Consider the following 19,882-nt stretch of genomic DNA (forward strand, 5'->3'; position numbering starts at 1 on the left):
TCCACTGCCCTACCCTCATCCATTCTTTTGGTTACCTCTTCGAAAAATTCAGTAAGATTTGTCAGACATGACTTCCCACGCACAAATCCATGCTGACTACCCCTAATCAGACCTTGAATGTTGGTTTATATTGTCCCTTAGTATCCTCTGCAATAACTTGCCTACCACCGATGTCAGGCTTACTGGCTTGTAGTTCCCTGGCTTGTTTTTGCTACCTTTCTTAAACAATGGAACAACATTAGCTACCCTCCAGTCTTCTGGAACTTAGCAGTGGCTAAAGATGAAGCAAAAATCTCTGCAAGGGCATCTGCAATTTCTTCCCTAGCCTCCCACAACATCCGAGGATCAACTTGATTAGGCCCAGGAGATTTATCCAACTTAATGCGCATTAAGGCTGCAAACGCCTCCTCTGGTAATCTGTATGCGGTCCAAAACATCCTCACTTGTTTCCCTTATTTCCTTAGCATCCATGATTCTCTCCACAGTAAACACATTAAAAATTCATTAAAAATCTCCTGTGGCTCCACACGTAGATGGCCATGCTGATCTTTAAGGGACACATTCTCTCCCTAGCCACCCTCTTACTGTTAATATAGCTGTAGAACCTCTTGGGATTATCTTTAACCTTATCTGCCAGATCCATCTCCTACCCTCTTTTCGCTCTTCTGATTCCCGTCTTGAGTGTGCTAATGCACTTTTTATAGTGATCTAGGGATTCACTTGAGTCCGATAGCTTAAACCCAATGTATGCTGCCGCTTTTTTCCTGATCAGAGCCTCAATATCCCTCATCAGCCAGGGATCCCTAAACCTGCCAGCTTTTCCCTTCACCCTAAGAGGGGACATACTGTGCCTGGACTCTTGATATCACACTTTTAAAAGCCTCCCATTTGCCAGTCGATCCTTTCTCCTTCAAACAGACTCACCCAATTGACCTCTGCTAGATCCTGCCTAATGGCCCCAAAATTGGCCATGCTCCAGTTCAGCACCTTAACCTATGCGTGTCCTATCTTTCTCCATCTCTGTGTTAAAACTAAGAGAGTTATGGTTATTGGAGTTCCGTGAATCTTTTGATAATCTCGAACGCAGTGGGCTGTGGAAACTCCATCATCGATCATGTTCAAGACAGCGATTGATAGATTTCTAGATACTAAGACATCATGGGATATGTGATACCATTGGTATTTAGTACTGATGTAATGTTACAAGATATGGTACTGAGGTAATATTGTGATTGTGGGAGGCAAAGACCTAGTGCTATTGTCGCTGGACTGTTAATCCAGAGACCCAGATAATGTTCTGGGGACCCAGGTTTGAATCCCACTACAGCAGATGATGGAATTTGAATTTAATAGAAAAACAGAATGGAATTAGGAATCTAATGTTGATCACACATCTGTTGTTGATTGTGGAGGAAAAACCCATCAGGTTCATTAATGTCCTTTCCAAAAGGAAATTGTCATCCTTATCTGGCTTGGCTTACATGTGACGTCAGTCCCATAGCAATGTGGTTGACACTTTACTGCCCTCTGGGTAACTACTGAACCCTCATCCCATGAATGAATGAAGAAAATTAATATTGGTATTAAGACAAAGTAGTTCCCTAATATTTCTGCCACTTTGCTGTCACTACCTGTGAGTTTATAGCATGTGTATCCCTCAGTATTCCTATCCCAAAAGCTGAGTTTTCCAGTGTCACCTGTGTATCTGTAGAATACTTTCCAACCTCCTTTTCTATTCCCTGATAGTTTTATTTTTGTTTTTATTTTATGAACTTTTCATATTAATTTTCTCACATCTTTTTTTTTGCCTCTTTTCTTCAGTTTCCGTTTTATCCTTGCTGCCTTATCTTCTTTCGTCATGTCATTTCTAGATGTGTTATTCTATTTAGTCAGATTCATTTTTATCTCCTGGACTCTTAACTATGACTTTAAATGTTTTCTATAATTTCTCCTGTGATTTAGCATTCCGAGTTCAAAGAGGAGTCATGTTGGATGCAAAATGTTCACTTTCTTTCTCCAAAGATCTGCTAAGCTTTTCCATCACTTTATTCTTTATTCCTCCTCTGATATTGTCTATCACAAAAACTGTCAAACCCCTGGCTCCAGCCTGACTGGCTCTCTCTACTATCTCTTCTATTATATGGTTGTTTGTCTACAACTTGTGCTCCAAATCATAGACCTTGAAACCTCCATGGCAGGTGTGCAAACCCGGACCGCCATGCTGCCCACAGACTTCCTCGTAACAAGATTGTAACACTCCACCTGTACTACTGCTTCTCACCTTCCTTGATTTCCATATGATCAGTAGACTGTATTTAGAGCAAACAGAATCCTGTGAAGTCTAAGCTTAATTTGCTGTTGGATTAGTTTCATTTGAAAAAAATTTAGTCCTGCTTATGAAAGGATCAAGAAAGAGAGGGCACAGATGTGAAGTGATTTGCAACAGAAGTAAACGTAGTGTTGTGATGGTCCTATGCTTTTAAGAGAGATTAGTTTTGTCCTGTTTCTCTTGCAGAGAGTGTTGCGAAAGTGATGCCGGAATGTTTCCTTCAGACAGGCAATTGGTAAACAGTTTTGAGATGTGCCTGGATGTTTTTCTTTAAATTAGACAAAAGAAGCATGACCGGGTAGGGTCAGGGGTCTCGGACCCAGGAAGGTTTGTAGTTTTGCTTTCAGTTAATGAGAGTTGATTTCAGTCTGCTAGCTGATTGCTGGAACTAACAGAGTTCAATCTCTGTTGCTAGCGTGAGAAGACAGCACATGATAATAAAACTGTTTTGTTAAATTGACTTGCCAAAGGGTGTGTTTAGGGATGCTGCCTGGATGATGATTAGTGGTTAAATCATGTATTATCTTGAAAAGTATTTGAACAGAGTTCAAGTTTGTATTTTAACTGTGTTGTAAGAATAAAGTGTGTTTTGATTAAAACCTGTTGGTACCCAATCGAATTACATCTGAAATGCAGCACCTTATGTTTATGTTTAAATAAATATAAAAGGTAGGATCTAGGCTATGTTAGGGGGGCTGTGGGGTGGTCCATAACAATGTGAGAAAAACTTTTTTTGTGCAATCAGTGGTTTGGGTCTGGAATGCATTCTCTGGAAATATGATGGAGGCAGGTTCAATTGATGTATACAAAAGGACATTAGATGATTATTTGAATGGAAACAGTGTGCAGGTTACAGGAAAGGGGTGATAGAATGACACTGACACTGAAACTGACGCTAAGCCATGATTCTCGTTCAGAGAGCCACTGCAGAGATGATGGGCTGCATGGCTACTTCCTGCACATTTGTGTGATATTTTTGTGGCAGATGCCTGACTTGATAGAAGTGTACAAAATGATCAGAGGTATAGATAGAGTGGACAGCCAGAGACTTTTTCCTAGGGTGGAGGTAGCTATTACGAGGGGGCATAGTTTTAAAGTGAGTGGACGTAGATATAGGGGGGACGTCAGAGGTAGGTTCTTTACTCAGAGAGTGGTCAGGGCATGGAATGCATTGCCAGAGAGGGTAGTGGAGTCGGCCTCATTAGGGGCATTTAAGCGGCTATTAGATAGGCATATGGATGATAGTATAAGGTAGGGGTGGAGGTTAGATAGACCTTAGGATTAGGGTAAAAGTTTAGCACAACATCGTGGGCCGAAGGGCCTGTACTGTGCTGTACTGTTCTATGTTCTATGTTCTGTGTCACAAAAGAAGCTTGGATCTTTTTGGGCTTCTTTCTTCTGGTTTATATTAATTATGTGCCTACCTGTATTACAGTATTTTGTTTTCTTCTTACTGTACTCTGAAGAGTATTTTGTGGCTCAGTGGTTAGTACTGCTGCCTCACAGTCCCTGGGACTTGGGTTCAATTTCACCCTTGGGTGACAGTCTGTGTAGAGTTTTCACATTCTCCCCATGTCTGTACAGGTTTCCTCCAGGTGCTCTGGTTTCCTCCCGTGGTCTGAAGATGTGTAAATTAGATAGATTAGCCATGGGAAATGCAGGGTTACAGGGATAGGGTAGGGAGGATGGGTCTGAGTGGGATGCTGTTCGGGGGGGTTTTGAAGATTCTGGCAACAAGAAGGGTGCTCATGAACCTCAGCACTGATCCTTGTAGTGTCCCACCAAAGTCTCTGCCTAACTATCGCCATTGCTGCCTCAGAGTGTGTGATCCCAAATTACCATCCCATGATTACAGTGGAAGTCATGATTCATGGTTTGGGAAACTCTGTTTTAACTTCCTGAGGAGATCTGCATTGCAAAGTATACCTGTACAATCCGCTCTGGGTTCTTATTCATCATTACAACGTTACTATGACTATGCTACAGTGCAGTGTGAAGTGTTGATTTTTATGCCAACCAATAACTTTGGTTTCCCTGCAGAGTAACCATGGAAATTTCCCAATTTTTGAGCAACTGCGATTGGACCAGAGCTCAGATTTTTCAGATACCTCATTCCAACAGAAATTGGATGAAGCCAAAGAGCAGATTAAACGTGAGATCAGAAAAGAATTGAAGATAAAAGAAGGTGCAGAGAACCTGCGTAAAGTCACCACTGACAAAAAAAACTTGTCCAATGTGGAACATGTCCTGAAAAACTCCAATCGAAAACTGGAGATGTTACATGAACAGCTGCAAGACCTAAATGCCCACATTGTGGTGAAGGATCCTGAGGAATTGCAAGGTAATTTCTTGAATATTTATTTCACTTAAATATATATGATGTATAAATTGTTGTTGCCCTTCTGAAATTTGATATTCTTACGATTCACTCCTGGTAAGAGTAAAACAAGTGATTAGGACAGTATGTCTCTTTTGGCAGCAATGTCTGCATATGCTGAAGGTATACAATGGGAACACATTAGAAATAATCTGTGTCTAGGGTGTGGAAATGTCAATACGTTTGCAGCATTCTTAGGTCAGATAGCTCTGTGTGCTTCCATCCAACCCCATTGACGTGAATTGGAACTGCTTGAGTACAAAGATGATAACAAATGAATGACTGAATTCCCCATTAGTGAAAAGCTCCTTTAAAATAGGGCATGCAACTTTAAATTTATCTTACGGAGATGGAAAGAGTTCTTAGAGTGACAAAACACTTGGAAAGGGCAAGGTGTGAACCAGGTAATTACAAGCAAGACAGCGTAACATTCATGGTGGAGAAACTTTGAGACAAAATCTGGGAAATTGCCACTTGGTAAACAGAAGTTAATAAATGACAGCTGACATTGTTTTTCTGTAGACAAATTGTGTTTGTCTTGATATGAATTCTATGGTGAAATAATGGGGAGAATAAAGAGTACAGTATTGATGGTGTATATATGGACTTTCAAAAGTAATTTGATAAAGTAACATATAATAGACTTGTTAACAGACTTGAAAGTCATTGGATTAAAGGTACCATAGTAGAGTGGATTCAAAACTGACCAAGCAAGGTGAAGGCTTCTCGAATAAGAGGGACGTACCTACAAATGTAGGAACAGAAGAAGTTCACTTGGCTACTTAAACCTGCTTTGCCATTCAAAAAAATCATGGCTGATCTGATTACTTCATGTTGTGCCTATGCCCTTTTACCCCCTTGACTATCTCTTGCTTTAAAATTATTCAAAGACTACTCCTACTGCCTTTCGAGAACCGAAGGGTCTGTTTCCATGCTGTATGACTGTATCTATGTATACGGAGAATCCAAAAGACTCGTTACTTTCTGTGAGAAGCAAATTCTCCCCATCTCTTGTCTTAACTAAGTGATCCTTTAGTTTTAAACGGTGACCTGTAATCTAAATTCTCCCACAAGATAAAACATCCCTTCCACATGCACCCTGCCAAGACTCCTCAGGCTGCAATAAATGAGAAACATTCTACTGGCTTTCGTAATTACTTCCTGTACGTGCATATTCACGTTTTGTGAACCATGCACCAGGACACAGAGATCCCTCTCATCTCAGCTCTTTGCAATCTCTCACCATTTAGATAATATGCTTCCTCTTTATTCTCACAGCCAAAATGGACTATTTAACATCTTCCCACATTGAACTGCTTTTGCCTGATTTTTGCTCATGCATTTATCCAGACTGTATCCCCTTGTGGTCTCCTCTTCACATTTTATTTTCCTACCTATCTTTTGTGTCATTGGTAAATTTAGCAATCATAGACCATATTCCTTTATCTAAGTTATTTATACAAGTTGTAAAAGGTAAGGAGCCTGTAGCATACCACATATTACATCTTGTCATTCAGTAAATACTCACTTTTGCCTACTCTATAAAAAGAACATAAGAAATAGGACCAGGGGTAGTTAATTCGGCCCCCAAAGCCTACCCTGACATTAGACAAGATTATGACTGATCTGCCGCATGTCTCAACCCCTGTCAGCTTCTCAAAGCCCTCAACTCCCCAATATTTCAAAAATCTATCTACCTCCTCTCTGAGTACTTTATGATTAGCCTCCAAAAATTTCTGGAGTAGAGAATTTCAGACATTCACAGTCATTTTGGAGAAACAAATATTCCTTTAAATGAGAGTTACAGAATAAGCAGACAATGTCCCCTAGATGGGGGACTTCCTCCAGGGATGGAGGCATCTTCTCAACATCTATGCTGTCAAGCCACCTCAGAATCTTGTATGTTTCAGTAATGCCACCCCTCGTTCTTCTAACATCTAATAACTGAATAAATAATTAAATAAATAACCTTGGTAAGTCAACATCTCATTCCAGGAATCAGCCAAGTGGGTCTCTTCCAAACTGCCTCCAATGCCAATAATTTCTTAAATACAAGGATCAAAACTGTATACAGTGTTCCAGGTAGAGCCTCATCAACATGGTGTACTGTTGAAATAAGCTTTGTGTAGGCTCAAATTGGCACTCTGCATGCTCAAGGTCCTTTCTTTAGGAGCTTGGATAGTGCAAAGGTGCATGTACAAGAGGGGTGCTGGGGCTTGAGGGAGGTACATCAATAGCGAGACGTGTAGGAACTGGAGGAGGTGTGTCGAGGCTGGAGGAGGTTGTTGACAGGGTGGAGTGTAGGGCTTTAGGAGGTTAGAGATTAGGGCGGGTGTACCATGTTTTGGAATATGACATAGTCATTCAATAAGTTAGGAACTGGAATCTAAATATGTACCATTGGTCCAGATGCAATTTATACAAGATCCCTCAGAATAGCCTGATGGGCTGTTGATGGAACTTTTGTGCCATTCTCAAAAACTGAAAGACAGTGATCACAACTCCCTGACCTTTACTATAGTCATGGAGCAGATAGTATGGGAAAGTATTTAATTGGGGGAGTGGGAATTACAATGCTATTAGGCAAGAACTGTGGAGCATAAATTGGGAACAGATGTTCTCAGGGAAATGCACGACAGAAATGTGGAGGTTGTTTAGGGAGCATTTGCTACAGGTACTGGATAGGTTTGTCCCACTGAGGCAAGGAAGGGATGGTAAGGTGAAGGAACCTTGGATGACAAGACATGTGGAGCATCTAGTCAAGAGGAAGAAGGAAGCTTACTTAAGGTTGAGGAAGCAAGGATCAGACAGGGCTCTAGAGGTCTACAAGGTAGCCAGGAAGGAACTGAAGAATGGACTTAGGAGAGCTAGAAGGGGGTATGAGAAAGACTTGGTGGGTAGGATCAAGGAAAACCCCAAAGCATTCTATGCTTATGTGAGGAACAAGAGGATAGCCAGAATGAGGGTAGGGCCAATCAGGGATAGTGGAGGGAACTTGTGCGCGGAGTCAGAGGAGGTAGAAGAGGTCCTTAATGAATACTTTGCTTCAGTATTCACCAGCGAGAGGGACCTTGACATTTATGAGGACAGCGTGAAACAGGCAGATATGCTCGAACAGGTTGATGTTAGGAAGGAGGATGTGCTAGAAATTTTGAAAAACACGAGGATAAGTAAGTCCCCTGGGCCAGACGGGATATACCCAAGGTTACTACGGTAAGCGAAGGAAGAGATTGCTACCCCTTTGGCAATGATCTTTGCGTCTTCAGTGTCCATTGAAGTAGTACCAGATGATTGGAGGGTGGCAAATGTCATTCCCTTGTTCAAGAAAGGGAATAGGGATAATCCTGGAAATTACAGACCGGCAGTCATACTTCTGTGGTGGGCAAATTATTGGAGACGATTCTGAGAGATAGTATTTATGATTATTTGGAAAAGCGCAGTTTGATTAGAAACAGTCAGCATGGCTTTGTGAGGGGCAGGTCATGCCTCACAAGTCTTATTGAATGCTTTGAGGATGTGACAAAACACATTGATAAAGGCAGAGCAGAGGATGTGGTGTATATGGATTTTAGCAAGGCATTTGATAAGGTAGGCTCATTCAGAAAGTAAAGAGGGATGGGATTCAGGGAAGTTTAGCTGCCTGGATACAAAACTGGCTGTCCAATAGAAGACAGAGGGTGGTGGTAGTAGATGGAAAATATTCACCCTGGAGCTCAGTGCCTAGTGGTGTTCTGCAGTGATCTATTCTGGGACCTCTGCTCTTTGTGATCTTTATAAATGACTTGGATGAGGAAGTGGAAGGGTGAATTAGTAAGGTTGGTGAAGTTGTGGACAGTATAGAGAGCTGTTGTAGGTTCCAATGGGACATTGACAGGATGCAGAGCTGGGCAAAGAAGTGGCAGATGGAATTCAACACAGAAAAGTGTGAAGTGATTGATTTTGGAAGGTCAAATTTGAATGTAGAATACAGGGTTAATGGCAGGATTCTTGGCAGTGTGGAGGAACAGAGGGACCTTGGGGTCCATGTCCATAGATCCCTCAAAGTTGCTACCCAAGTTGATAGGGTTGTAAAGAAGGCGTATGATGTGTTGGCTTTCACTGGCAGGGGAATTGAGTTTAAGAGCCACAAGGTTATGCTGCAGCTCTTTAAAACCCTGGTTAGACCACACTTGGAATATTGTGTTCCGTTCTGGTCACCTCATTATAGGAAGGATGTGGAAGCTTTAGAGAGGGTGAAGAGGAGATTTACCAGGAGGCTGCCTGGACTGGAGGGCAGGTCTTATGAGGAAAGGTTGAGGGAGCTAGGGCTTTTTTCATTGGAGCGAAGAAGGATGAGAGGTGACTTGATAGAGGTGTACAAGATGGTGAGAGGCATAGATAGAATGGATAGCCAGAGATTTTTTTCCCAGGGAGGAAATTACTATTATGCGGGGACATAATTTTAAGGTGATTGGAGGAACGTATAGAGGAGACGTCAGAGGTAGGTTCTTTACACAGAGAGTGGTGGGTGTGTGGAATGTGCTGCCGGCAGTGGTAGTGGAGTCAGATACTTTAGAGACTTTTAAGCGACTCTTGGATAGGCACATGGATGTTAGTAAAATGTAGGGTATGCAGGGTAGTTTGATCTTAGTAGGATAATAGGTTGGCACAGCAAAAGGTCTGTACTGTGCTGTACTGTTCTATGTTCTATGTTCTAACTGTGGATGCTGTAAATCAGAAACAAAAACAGAAGTTGCTGGAAAAGCTCAGCAGATCTGGCTGCATCCGTGAAGAAAAAAATCAGAGTTAATGTTTTGTGTCCGGTGACCCTTCCTTGGAACTGGAGCTAGGAAAAAGTTGGTTTATTTGCAGAAGATAGGGAAAGGGAGGGTGTAGGGAGTAAATGATAGGTGGGGATAGAGCCCTAAGAGAGAAGAGAGCAGTTGGATAGACAAAGGAGTTGATAATGATCTGGCCAGGAGGATGAATAGTTGCTAATGGGGACTGTTAGTGAATAACAACAGTGTCACAGAGTAATACAGCATGGAAATAGACCTGTCGGCCCACACTGATCCATGCCGCCCATGGTGCCCTCTCAGCTACTTCCAATTGCCTGTATTTGGTCCATATCCCTCTAAACCCTTCTCATCCATGTACCTATCCAAATGTTTTTTAAATGTTCTTATTGTATCTGCGTCAACCACTTTCTCCAGCAGCCCATTCCATATACGCACCACTCTCCGTGTGAAGAAGTTGCCCCCCTCACCTTAAACCTATGCCCTCTGGTGGGGAAAAGACTATATGCATTCATCCTAACTATGCCCCTCGTGATTTTATACACCTCAATAAGGTCACGCCTCGTTCTCCTACGTTCCAAGGATTAAAGGCCTATCCTGGCCAACTTCTCCCTATAACTCAGGCCTACTGGTTCTAGCAACATCCTCATTAATCTTCTTTGCACTCTTTCCAGTTTAACTATGTCTTTCCTATAACAGGGTGACAAAAACTGTACATACTACTCCAAGTGTGGCCTCACTAAAGACGTATACAACTTTAATGTCCCAACTCCTATGCGCAATGCCTCAACTGATGAAGGCCAGCATGCTAAATGCCTTCTTCACCACCCTGTCCACCTGTGATGCTGCTTTCAACAAACTGTGTACTTCTACTCCTAAGTCCCTCTGTTCCACAATGCTCCTCAGGACCTCACCATTTACTGTATAAGCCCTACCTTGGTTTGACTTTCCAAAGTGCAACGCCTTACACTTATCTGTATTGAATTGCATTTGCCAATCCTCAGCCTACTTCCCCATCTGATCAAAATCCCTCGGTACTTTTTGATCACCTTCCTCGCTATCAACGATACCTCCTAATTTTGTCTCATCCGCAAACTTACTAATCATGCCTTATATATATTCACATCCAGATCATTTATATAAATAACAAATAACAAAGATCCCAGCACCGACCCCTGTGGCACATCACTCGTCACAAACCTCCAGTCTGAGAAACAACCTTCAACAATCACCCCCTGTTTACTACCCTTGAGCCAATTTTGAATCCAATTAGCTAGCTCACCCTGGATCCCATGAGACCTAACTTTCATAACTAGCCTGCCGTGTCAAAGGCCTTACTAAAGTCCATATAGACAACATCCACTGCCCTACCCTCATCCATCCTCTTGGTTACCAGTTCAAAAAATTCAGTAAGATTTGACAGACATGACTTCCCACGCACAAATCCATTCGCACTATCCAAATGCTGGTTGATCCTGTCCCTCAGTATCCTCTCCAATAACTTGCGTACTGCTGATGTCAGGCTCACTGGCCCGTAGTTCCCCAGCATTTCTTTGCTATCTTTCTTAAACAATGGAACAACATTACCCACTTTCCAGTCTTCTTGAACTTAGCAGTGGCTAAAGATGAAGCAAAAATCTCTGCAAGAGCATCTGCAATTTCTTCCCTAGCCTCCCACAACATCTGAGGATGGACTTGATTAGACCCAGGGGATTTATCCACCTTAATGCACTTTAAGGCTGCAAACACCTCCTCTCTGTTAATGTGTATGCAGTCCACAACATCCCCAATTGCTCCCTTATATCCTTAGCATCCATGATTCTCTCCTCAGTAAACACAGAGGAGAAATATTCATTACAAATATCCCCCATTTGTGGCTCCACACATAGATGGCCATGCTGATCTTTAATGGGACATATTCTCTCCCCAATCACCCTCTTACTCTTAATATAGCTATCAAATCTCTTGGAATTATCTTTAACTTGATCTTTCAGATCTATCTCCTACCCTGTTTTTGCTCTTCTGATTTCCCTCTTGAGTCTGCTCCTACACTTTTTTTATAGTCATCTAGGGATTCACTTGAGCCTGATAGCTTAAACCCAATGTATGCCTTTTTCCTGACCAGAGCCTCAATATCCCTCATCAGCCAGGGATCCCTAAACCTGCCAGCTTTTCCCTCACTCTAAGAGGGACATGCTGTCCCTGGAATCTTGATATCCCGCTTTTAAAAGCTTCCCATTTACCAGTCAATCCTTTTTCCTTCAAACAGACTCACCGAATTGACCTCTGCTAGATCCTACCTAATGGCCCCAAAATTGGCCTTGCTCCAGTTCAGCACCTTAACCTGTGGACCTGTCCAATCTTTTTCCATAACTATGTTAAAACTAAGACAGTTATGGCCACTGGACCTGAAGTGCTCTCCGACTGACACTTTAGTCATTTGACCGACCTCGTTCCCTAAGAGGAGGTCCAGTGTTGCACACTCCCGAGTAGGGCCCGCTACATATTCATTTAAGAAACTTTCTTGGACACATTTTATAAATTCCACCCTGTCAGGCCTTTTACACTCTGGGTGGTCCGGTCAATACAGGGGATATTAAAATCTCCAACCAATACTACTCTATTATTCCTACAGGTATCTGCAATCTCTCTACATATCTCCTGTAGTACCCGCTGGCAATTTGGGGGTCTATAATACAGTTCCAACAGAGTGACCATCCCCTTCTTGTTTCTAAATTCTAACCATATGGCCTCATTTGATGACTCCTTAAGAATATCCTGTCTAAGTACTGTTGTTATGTTCTCCCTTATCAAAAGGGCAACTCCCCCCTCCTTGCTTACTTGTACTTCTGTCATGCCTGTAGCTTCTGTATCCTGGAACATTTGAGCTGCCAATCCTGCCCTTCTTTCGGCCATGTTTCTGTTATGGCTATAATATCCCAGTCCCCAGACTGATCTATGCTCTCAGCTCATCTGCCTTATCAATCAGGCCTCGTGCCTTGAAATAAATGCACTTTAAACCAGAAGCCTTTTCCCTCTCTTTACTGTGCCTCTGGCTATCCTTGAATAGTAAACTTGGTCTCGATGGCTAATGTATTGTCCCCTGACCTCTCAATAGCCTCTTTCTTATTCAGACTCCCACCTCCCTGCCAAACTAGTTTAAACCCTCCAGGGTAACACAAACAAATCTCCCCGTGAGCATATTGGACTCCCTCTGATTCAGGTGCAACCCCTTCCTCTTGTACAGGTAGTGTGTAATGGCAGACTATGATAACAAGGCCTGGTGTATGGGGTAGGGGGCTAGGACATGGGAGAGTTCAGGCCCTAAAATAATTGAACTCGATATTGAGTCCAGAGGGCTGCAGGTCCCTAGGTGGAAAATGAGGTGTTGTTCTTCCAGCTTGCACTGAGCTTCACTGGAAAACTGCAGCAAGCCAAAGGCAAAGATGTTAGCCAGGGAACAGAGTGGTGTGTTAAAGTAGCAGGCAAGTGGAAGCTCAGGGTCTTTTTTCCGAGTGGAACGTAGATGTTCTGCAAAGCGGTCACCCAGTCTATGCTTCGTTTCCCCAATGTGCAGGAGACCACATTGAGCAGCGAATGCAATAGACTAGATTCTGGGAAGTGCAGGTGAAGTGTTGCTTCACCTGGAAGGTATGTTTGGGCCCTTGGTTACTGGGGAGGGAGGAGGTAAATAGGCAAGTGTTACACCTTTTGGCAGTTGCAGGGGAAGGTGCTGAGGGGTTGTGGGTGTTGTTGGGAGTGAAAGAAAATTGGACCAGGGTATCCTGGAGGGACTGTTCCCTGTGGAAGGCAGACAAGGGCATCTTGCTGGAGGTGGCGGAAATAGCATCTGATGATCTTCTGGATGTGGTTGCTGATGGAATGGTAGGTAAGGACAAGGGGAATCCTATTGCTGTTGCAGGAGGGAAGGGAGGTGGGTGAGGGCGGAAGTGCGGGAGATAGGTTGGACCAGGTTGAGGGCCCTGTCGACAACGGTGCTGGGGAATCCTTGGTTATGGAAGAAGGTGGAAATTTCAGAGGCTCCCGTGTCGAAGTTGTCCTCATCTGGACATAGGCATCAGAGATGGAGGAACTGAGAGAATGGGATGGAGTCTTTATGGGAAGTGGGGTGTGAGGATATATAGTCCAGGTAGCTGTGGGAGTCAGTGGGTTTGTAATGGATACTAGTGGCCAGTCTATCCCCAGAAATGGAAACACATGTCGAGGAACGGAAGGGAGGAGTCAGAGATAGACCAGGTGAAAGTGAGGGCAGGGTGGAAATTGGAAGTGAAATTGATGAACTTTTCCGATCCCAGATGAGAGAGGGAAGCAGCACTGCTGATATCATTGATATATCAGAGAAAGAGTTGTGGGTGTGGACTGGAATAGGACTAGAACAAAGAATGTTCCACATACCCCGCAAAGAGACAGGTATAACTGGGGTCTATGCAGGTAGTCATGGCCCCCCTCTGACCTGAAGAAAATGAGAGGAGTTAAAAGAGAAGTTGTTGAGGGTGAGGACAAGCTCGGCCAAGCGGAGGAGGGTGGTGGTGGGTGGGGATGGTTCAGGCCTTTGCTTTAGGAAGAAGCGGAGAGCCCTGGGACCATCCTGATCGGGGATGGACATGTAAAGGGTTTGCACGTCCATGGTAAAGAGGAGGCGGCTGGAGCCTACAAACTGGAAGTTTTGAAACAGGCATAAAGTGTAAGAGGAATCACGGATGTACGTGGGCAGGGACTTGACTGGGGAGAGAAGCCTGAGTCAAGGTAGGAAGGGGTGAGTTCTGTAGGGCAGGAGCAGGCTGAAACAATGGGTCGACCCAGGCACTCCTGTTTGGATTTTTGGAAGGAGGTACAAGTGAGCTGTGCGGGGCTGGGGGACTATCAACTTGGAGGCAGTGGGGGGTGGAGAGGCTTCACCAGATGAAACGAGGTCAGTTATTGTAGTTGATACAATGATGTGCCATGGCGGGGTCATGGTCCAGGGGAAGATAGATTTAGTTCACAACCTAGCAGACAAAAGTGCCATTCAAGGTGGGGAAACAGAAAACTGACTGTGGGACTGATGAACTGCCTTCTGTTCATTGCCAGATGCATGCTATTTGGAGGGATGTTTCTTGAGTATGTCAAAATTTTTGTTATTTACTTGACCATATGTTGGAAGTTATTGGAGTTCATAGTGTGGAATTGAGTGCAATGGATACACATAAATGAGTATTGGGCCTCTGTTGTAATTGAATTGGGAATCTCCTGCTTTCAAATTAAAATAAATGCTGGCTTGGAGGCCCTTTTGAAGCATTTTGGAAACTACAGTCTCAGTGTACCTTAGTGTGCAGAAGTTGTGTAACTTGTCTTCCTATGGTGCAAGTTGTTCAATTGGTCAACTGCTTGCACACTTTGCCTCCTCCCTTTTTAACTGTATGAAAAATAAGGCCTCACAATTACCCCCTCCTAGCTTTCTGTCCATTGTTGCTGAGGGACAGCAACTGAATGAGAACTAGGCAAATCTATAATATTATTTATATTCATCACTAATTGTCCTCTTCTAGGCAACTTGGAATGGGCAATAAATACTTGGCCAGCAATGCCATTATCCCATGACCAAATGAAATTGCTTGACCTCATCCCAAAATGACCTTTTTTGGTTCTCAGTTCAAATGTAATAATCCTTTTTTTATTCTATTACAAAGTAGCTGTACCTTTTGCCACAGCAGGATGCCGTGTGTTTGTATCCAATGTTTTCTCTGCTGCATTTTAGTGATTGTACAATGTCATATGGGAGTTTGTTAGCTTGATGCAGGGTGTTTGTTTGTATCTCTCACCAGATGGAATTGGCCTGTTGGTCATATGTTGACACTGAGGGCTGCATACAATTAAACACCATTGTAAGTGGTTTGAGTGGGATAGTTCTAACGGATTATTCTATTACCTGTGATGACTCCTGCCATTCCCTTGCTGCTGAGCAATCCCTTGGCAAGTTGCTATATTTGCAGCTCAAGTGGCTGACAGTATAATCAGAGTACCCTTCAGACTGCACAGGAGCTTCTCTCGCTCTGAGTTCCACCACACATGTCAGTGTTGTGGCCAGATTTTCCATACTGCTCACTTTCCCTTGCACATTGACAGAAATATGGATGGATTCATATGCTACTGTGACATCTCACATTGCACATCATGTGTAGGCTGATCTGTAAAATGTACTCAGCAGTTGATGAAAGTTAATGGAGTAGCATTTAGTGAAACTATGATCATGATCATATTAGGTTAATGTTGCCATGGAAATGATCAGTTGTTAGTGGACAATCAGCTGGAGACTATTTAATTTCAGTGATTTAGAAGTGGCCCCAGGTGTAACCAAAATAGATCATTGCTAAAATAGCAAATGATCAATATATGAGGGCAATGAGGGGAAAAGGCAAGAAATTAAACTCCTACGTGGCAGAAAAGAAGGGCATCTGAAGGTGAGGTTCTTAGAAGGTAAAAGATTATCAGAGTTGATCAAAAGTTCCATTTCCACAGGAAGGAGACTGAATACACAAAATACTTGACAAAAGAAGTTAGCAGGGGGACAATGGGAATCTTTTTTTAATGCAGTCATTTGGAATGATCAAGATTTGACTGTCTGAAAAGGTGTTGGAAAATATTGCAAGGGAATTGGATATATTCTTAGAAAGGGCAAAACTTGCAGACCTTGTGGAGCGAGCAGCAGAGCAACAGACTCTCCTTTTGAGACTTATTTTGGAAAGCTGACTGAGGATGGATTGAACTGGAATCATGTTGGCAAAACATGCAAGTTGGTGTTAGGGAGAACTTGAAGACAGAGGGATATGGGATTTATCTTGATTTGAGTTGTTGACAGGTTAACTGACGCAGCTGGGGGAGGACGCGGCGCAGCGAGAGGAGACCGGAAGGTACCAGCAGTGAGATCAGTGGACACAGAGATAAGCAGCAATAAAGTTAGAAACACTCCAAACACTGGCAATCTATATGCACAAATGTTTGAAGGTGGCAGGAAAAGTCAGTAAGGTTGTTTTAAAAGACATATAAGAGCTTGAGCTCCTATAAAAGCAAGGAAGTTGCATTAAACCTATATTAATCTCTGATTTAGCCGCAGTGTTGCCAATTCACAGTACCACATTTTAGTCTGGAGAGGATGCAGAGGATATTTGTTAGACTGGAACCAGGGATGAGGAATTTAGTTGTGTGGGGAGAGTAGTGAATTTGATATTTCCTCCTCAGTGCAGAAGTTGATAGGGAGAGACGATCAAGTTGTTCAAAGTCATGTCAGTGAAGCTAGTGAAAAGAAACCTTTGCACCGGTGTTGTGGTCAATAAATCAGGAAAGATACTTGAGGGAATTGGCAGAGGAACCAGAAAGTAGACGAGTGACCGTTTCACAGTGAATTGTTATGATCTTGTTTACGCTTCCTGAAAGGTGGCGAATGCAGATTAAATTGTCCCTTTCAAAAAGATATTGCATTGATATTTAAAAGGAGGAATTTACAATGCTTGGGGAAAGCAATGGCAATGTAGTATTAACCAGGTGGTTCTTTCCAGGAGCCAGCTCAGGTGCAGTGGACTGAACTGTCACCTTCTGTAGAATTCTATTCAGTCTTGATGTCTAGACTCTTGGGACAGTTCTATTGTGTAGGTCTTCATTGCTTTGGAGTGATATTTAATACTAGAAAACCTGTCTGGATTGTATTTGGGAGTTATTTTTACAAGGATCATAATTATTGACTGTGTCCTAAATGGTTGCAATCTTTTTAAAAACTTGACAGTATTTCAGACAGGTTGCAATATTTCTGGGAGTTTTGATTGGGTTTTCTGTAGCAGTTGAGTCATCAATCCTGTTAATGAAGGAAGCATGAAACACCCGATTGTCCTGTTTTCTCTCTGTGCAGATGAACCTCAGTCTCCTGGTACTGTAAGCAGGGAGGCCCGTTCCACTGCCAACAAGAACCGGATAGTGGCGCTAGAGAAACAGCTTGATATCGAGATGAAGGTGAAGCAAGGAGCTGAGAATATGATCCAGATGTACTCTAGTGGACCTGTGAAGGTAAAGGAGACAATTCCAGCTTCTGCACATCAAGCTTTAGCTGGTCTTGAATTGTAGGTTACGCTTGAAAGTTGTTATTATTGGCTATGGTTGAGAAATATGGGTAAAAAGCTATACTCCATCATTTGACAATACAAGACACACAACTCTACTCCAGACCGATCTGCTGTTACGCTTGAAGCACATCAGTCCAATTTATTTTGGGGCATGAATAGAGAAAGGAAGATGGTTTTAGTCTTCTGGAACACTTGAAGATATCTGCCTGTAGCTAACAACATAACATGAGAAACAGGAACAAAAGAAGGCCATTCAGCCTGTTGAGTTTGGTGTACTGTTCAGTAAGAGCTATTCAGCTGATCGAATTGTGGCCTTAACTTCGCAAACATTGGATGTGTTTCTTATCGGTCAGTTTGCTCACTGAGAGGTTTGTTAGATTGAGTATTCACAAGCCAATAATATATTGGATCCACTGCCCAGAAAGTGGCCACTCATAGTCAAACACTCATAGTCAAACACTCATAGTCAGAGAGTCAAAGAGTTATACAGCATGGAAACAGACCATTTGGTCCAACTTGTCCACGCCGACCAGATATCCTAAACTGATCTAGTTTCATTTTCCAGCATTTAGCCCACACCTCTCTTAAACCCTTCCTATGCATGCAACCATCCAGATGCCTTTTAAGTGTTAGTAATTGAACCAGCCTCTACCACTACCTCTGGCAGCTTGTTCCATACACTCAGCACTCCCTGCGTGAAAAAGTTGTCCCTTTTAAACCTTCCCCTTTAACCTTAAACCTATGCCATCTAGTTCGGAATCCCTTACCCTCCCCCTCATAATTTTATAAATCTCTATAAGGTCATATTAAATCCAACTATACCAGTGTGTGTAGAATGTAAGAAATAGAATTAGGCTATTTGGCCCCTTGCATTCACATCTGCCATTTCTAAAACTGTGGTGATTTGACCGTACCTCCACTTTCCTACTCAAGCACCATGTCCCTTGATTTTCTTGTTCAAAAATACACCACTCTCTAGCTTGTGATCACAAAGAATTGAGCACCACTGCCCTCTAGGGGAATGAACCTCAGAGTTGCTGCAAGAATACTTTGGAGCCTGATTTGCATCATCAGCAAACTTGCCAAATAAAACTCGATCCCTAAACGTCGATCATTGAAAAGTTAGCAAATGTTAAGGCCTCAGATCCTGATCTTTGTGACCTGTTAGCCTGCCAACCTAAAGTTGAGCAGTTTGTTCCACACGGTTTCCTGTCCCTTAATGAATCCTGTACCCTTGCCCTAATATATTATCCCAATCCATGATGCGACATCCCTGTCAAGTGTCTTTGAAATGCATGTGTTTTGTTTCCCCTTTTATCTAAATTAAATTCAGTAGATTTGTTTAAGGCCATTTTCTTACCAGGATGCTGTCTAGATTAGAGGATATGAGCTATAAGGAGAGACAAGAAAAACTCACTCAGGTTGTTTTCTCTTGAGTGGTGCAGGCAGAGAGGAGACCTGATAGAAGTCTAAAATTATGAGATGCATAGAAAGCGTTGATGGTCAGAATCTTTTTCTCAGAGTTGAAGTGTCTAATACTAGGGGGCATGCATTTAAGGTTAGAGGGGAAAAGTTCAAAGGAGACATGAGGGGCAATTTTTTTACACAGTGATTGGAGTCTGGAATGCACTGCTAGGGATGGTGGTGGAGGCAGATGCAATAGGGGCATTTAAGGGACTTTTAGACAAGCACATGAATAAGCGAGGAATGGAGGGATATGGACCAAGGGCAGGCAGAAGCGGTTAGTTTCATTTGGCGTCAAGTTTGGCGCAACATTATGGGCCGAAGGGCCCATTCCTGTGCTGTACTGTTCTATGTTCTAAAGCCACGTTGACTCTGTTTGGTCATACAAGGAATTTCTAAGTGCTTTGCTGAACAGAGCACTTTAAACCCCTTGACAAGTGTCAATTTGATGACCCTCCCACACTGTTAGCAAAGGCAAATGCAAACAAACTTCTATCCAGCAGCCAAGCCCCAGGAGCTGCTCTATCCCATCTACACGACCTGCTCAAGAAGCTGCCTCTTTGAATCAGTGTGTGCAGATTAGAGCTGTATGCAGTATTTTAACAGCAGTCTAAGTAATGTTTTAAACTGTCCTAGTGTAACCTCAGCACTTTTATATTCTTGGTGTTGGGCATTAAACGAAAATACCCCATATACCTCCTTGACCACATGCCTTGCTGTTCTGTGACTTCCAGGAATGTGACTAGATCACTTTTGTTTCACTGGACACTCCAACACAAAAACACCTATTGACTACTACCAAGAACAATACAGCACGGAAACG

The 19,882-nt window shown here is 42.8% G+C and overlaps 1 protein-coding gene across 1 annotated transcript in view; it reads left to right on the plus strand.

Moving 5' to 3' along the window:
- The window catches only part of pkn1a (protein kinase N1a), a 255,923-nt gene that overhangs the window by 63,116 nt on the left and 172,925 nt on the right, over positions 1 to 19,882 (plus strand). The window contains exons 2-3 of the mRNA XM_048617854.1: positions 4,370 to 4,670; positions 17,385 to 17,539. Of these exons, the coding sequence (XP_048473811.1) occupies positions 4,370 to 4,670; positions 17,385 to 17,539 (456 nt within the window). The remainder of the gene's footprint in view (positions 1 to 4,369; positions 4,671 to 17,384; positions 17,540 to 19,882) is intronic.

This window comes from Rhincodon typus, chromosome 38 (genome assembly GCF_021869965.1).
Source record: "Rhincodon typus isolate 14 chromosome 38, sRhiTyp1.1, whole genome shotgun sequence".
Classification (NCBI taxonomy): domain Eukaryota; kingdom Metazoa; phylum Chordata; class Chondrichthyes; order Orectolobiformes; family Rhincodontidae; genus Rhincodon; species Rhincodon typus.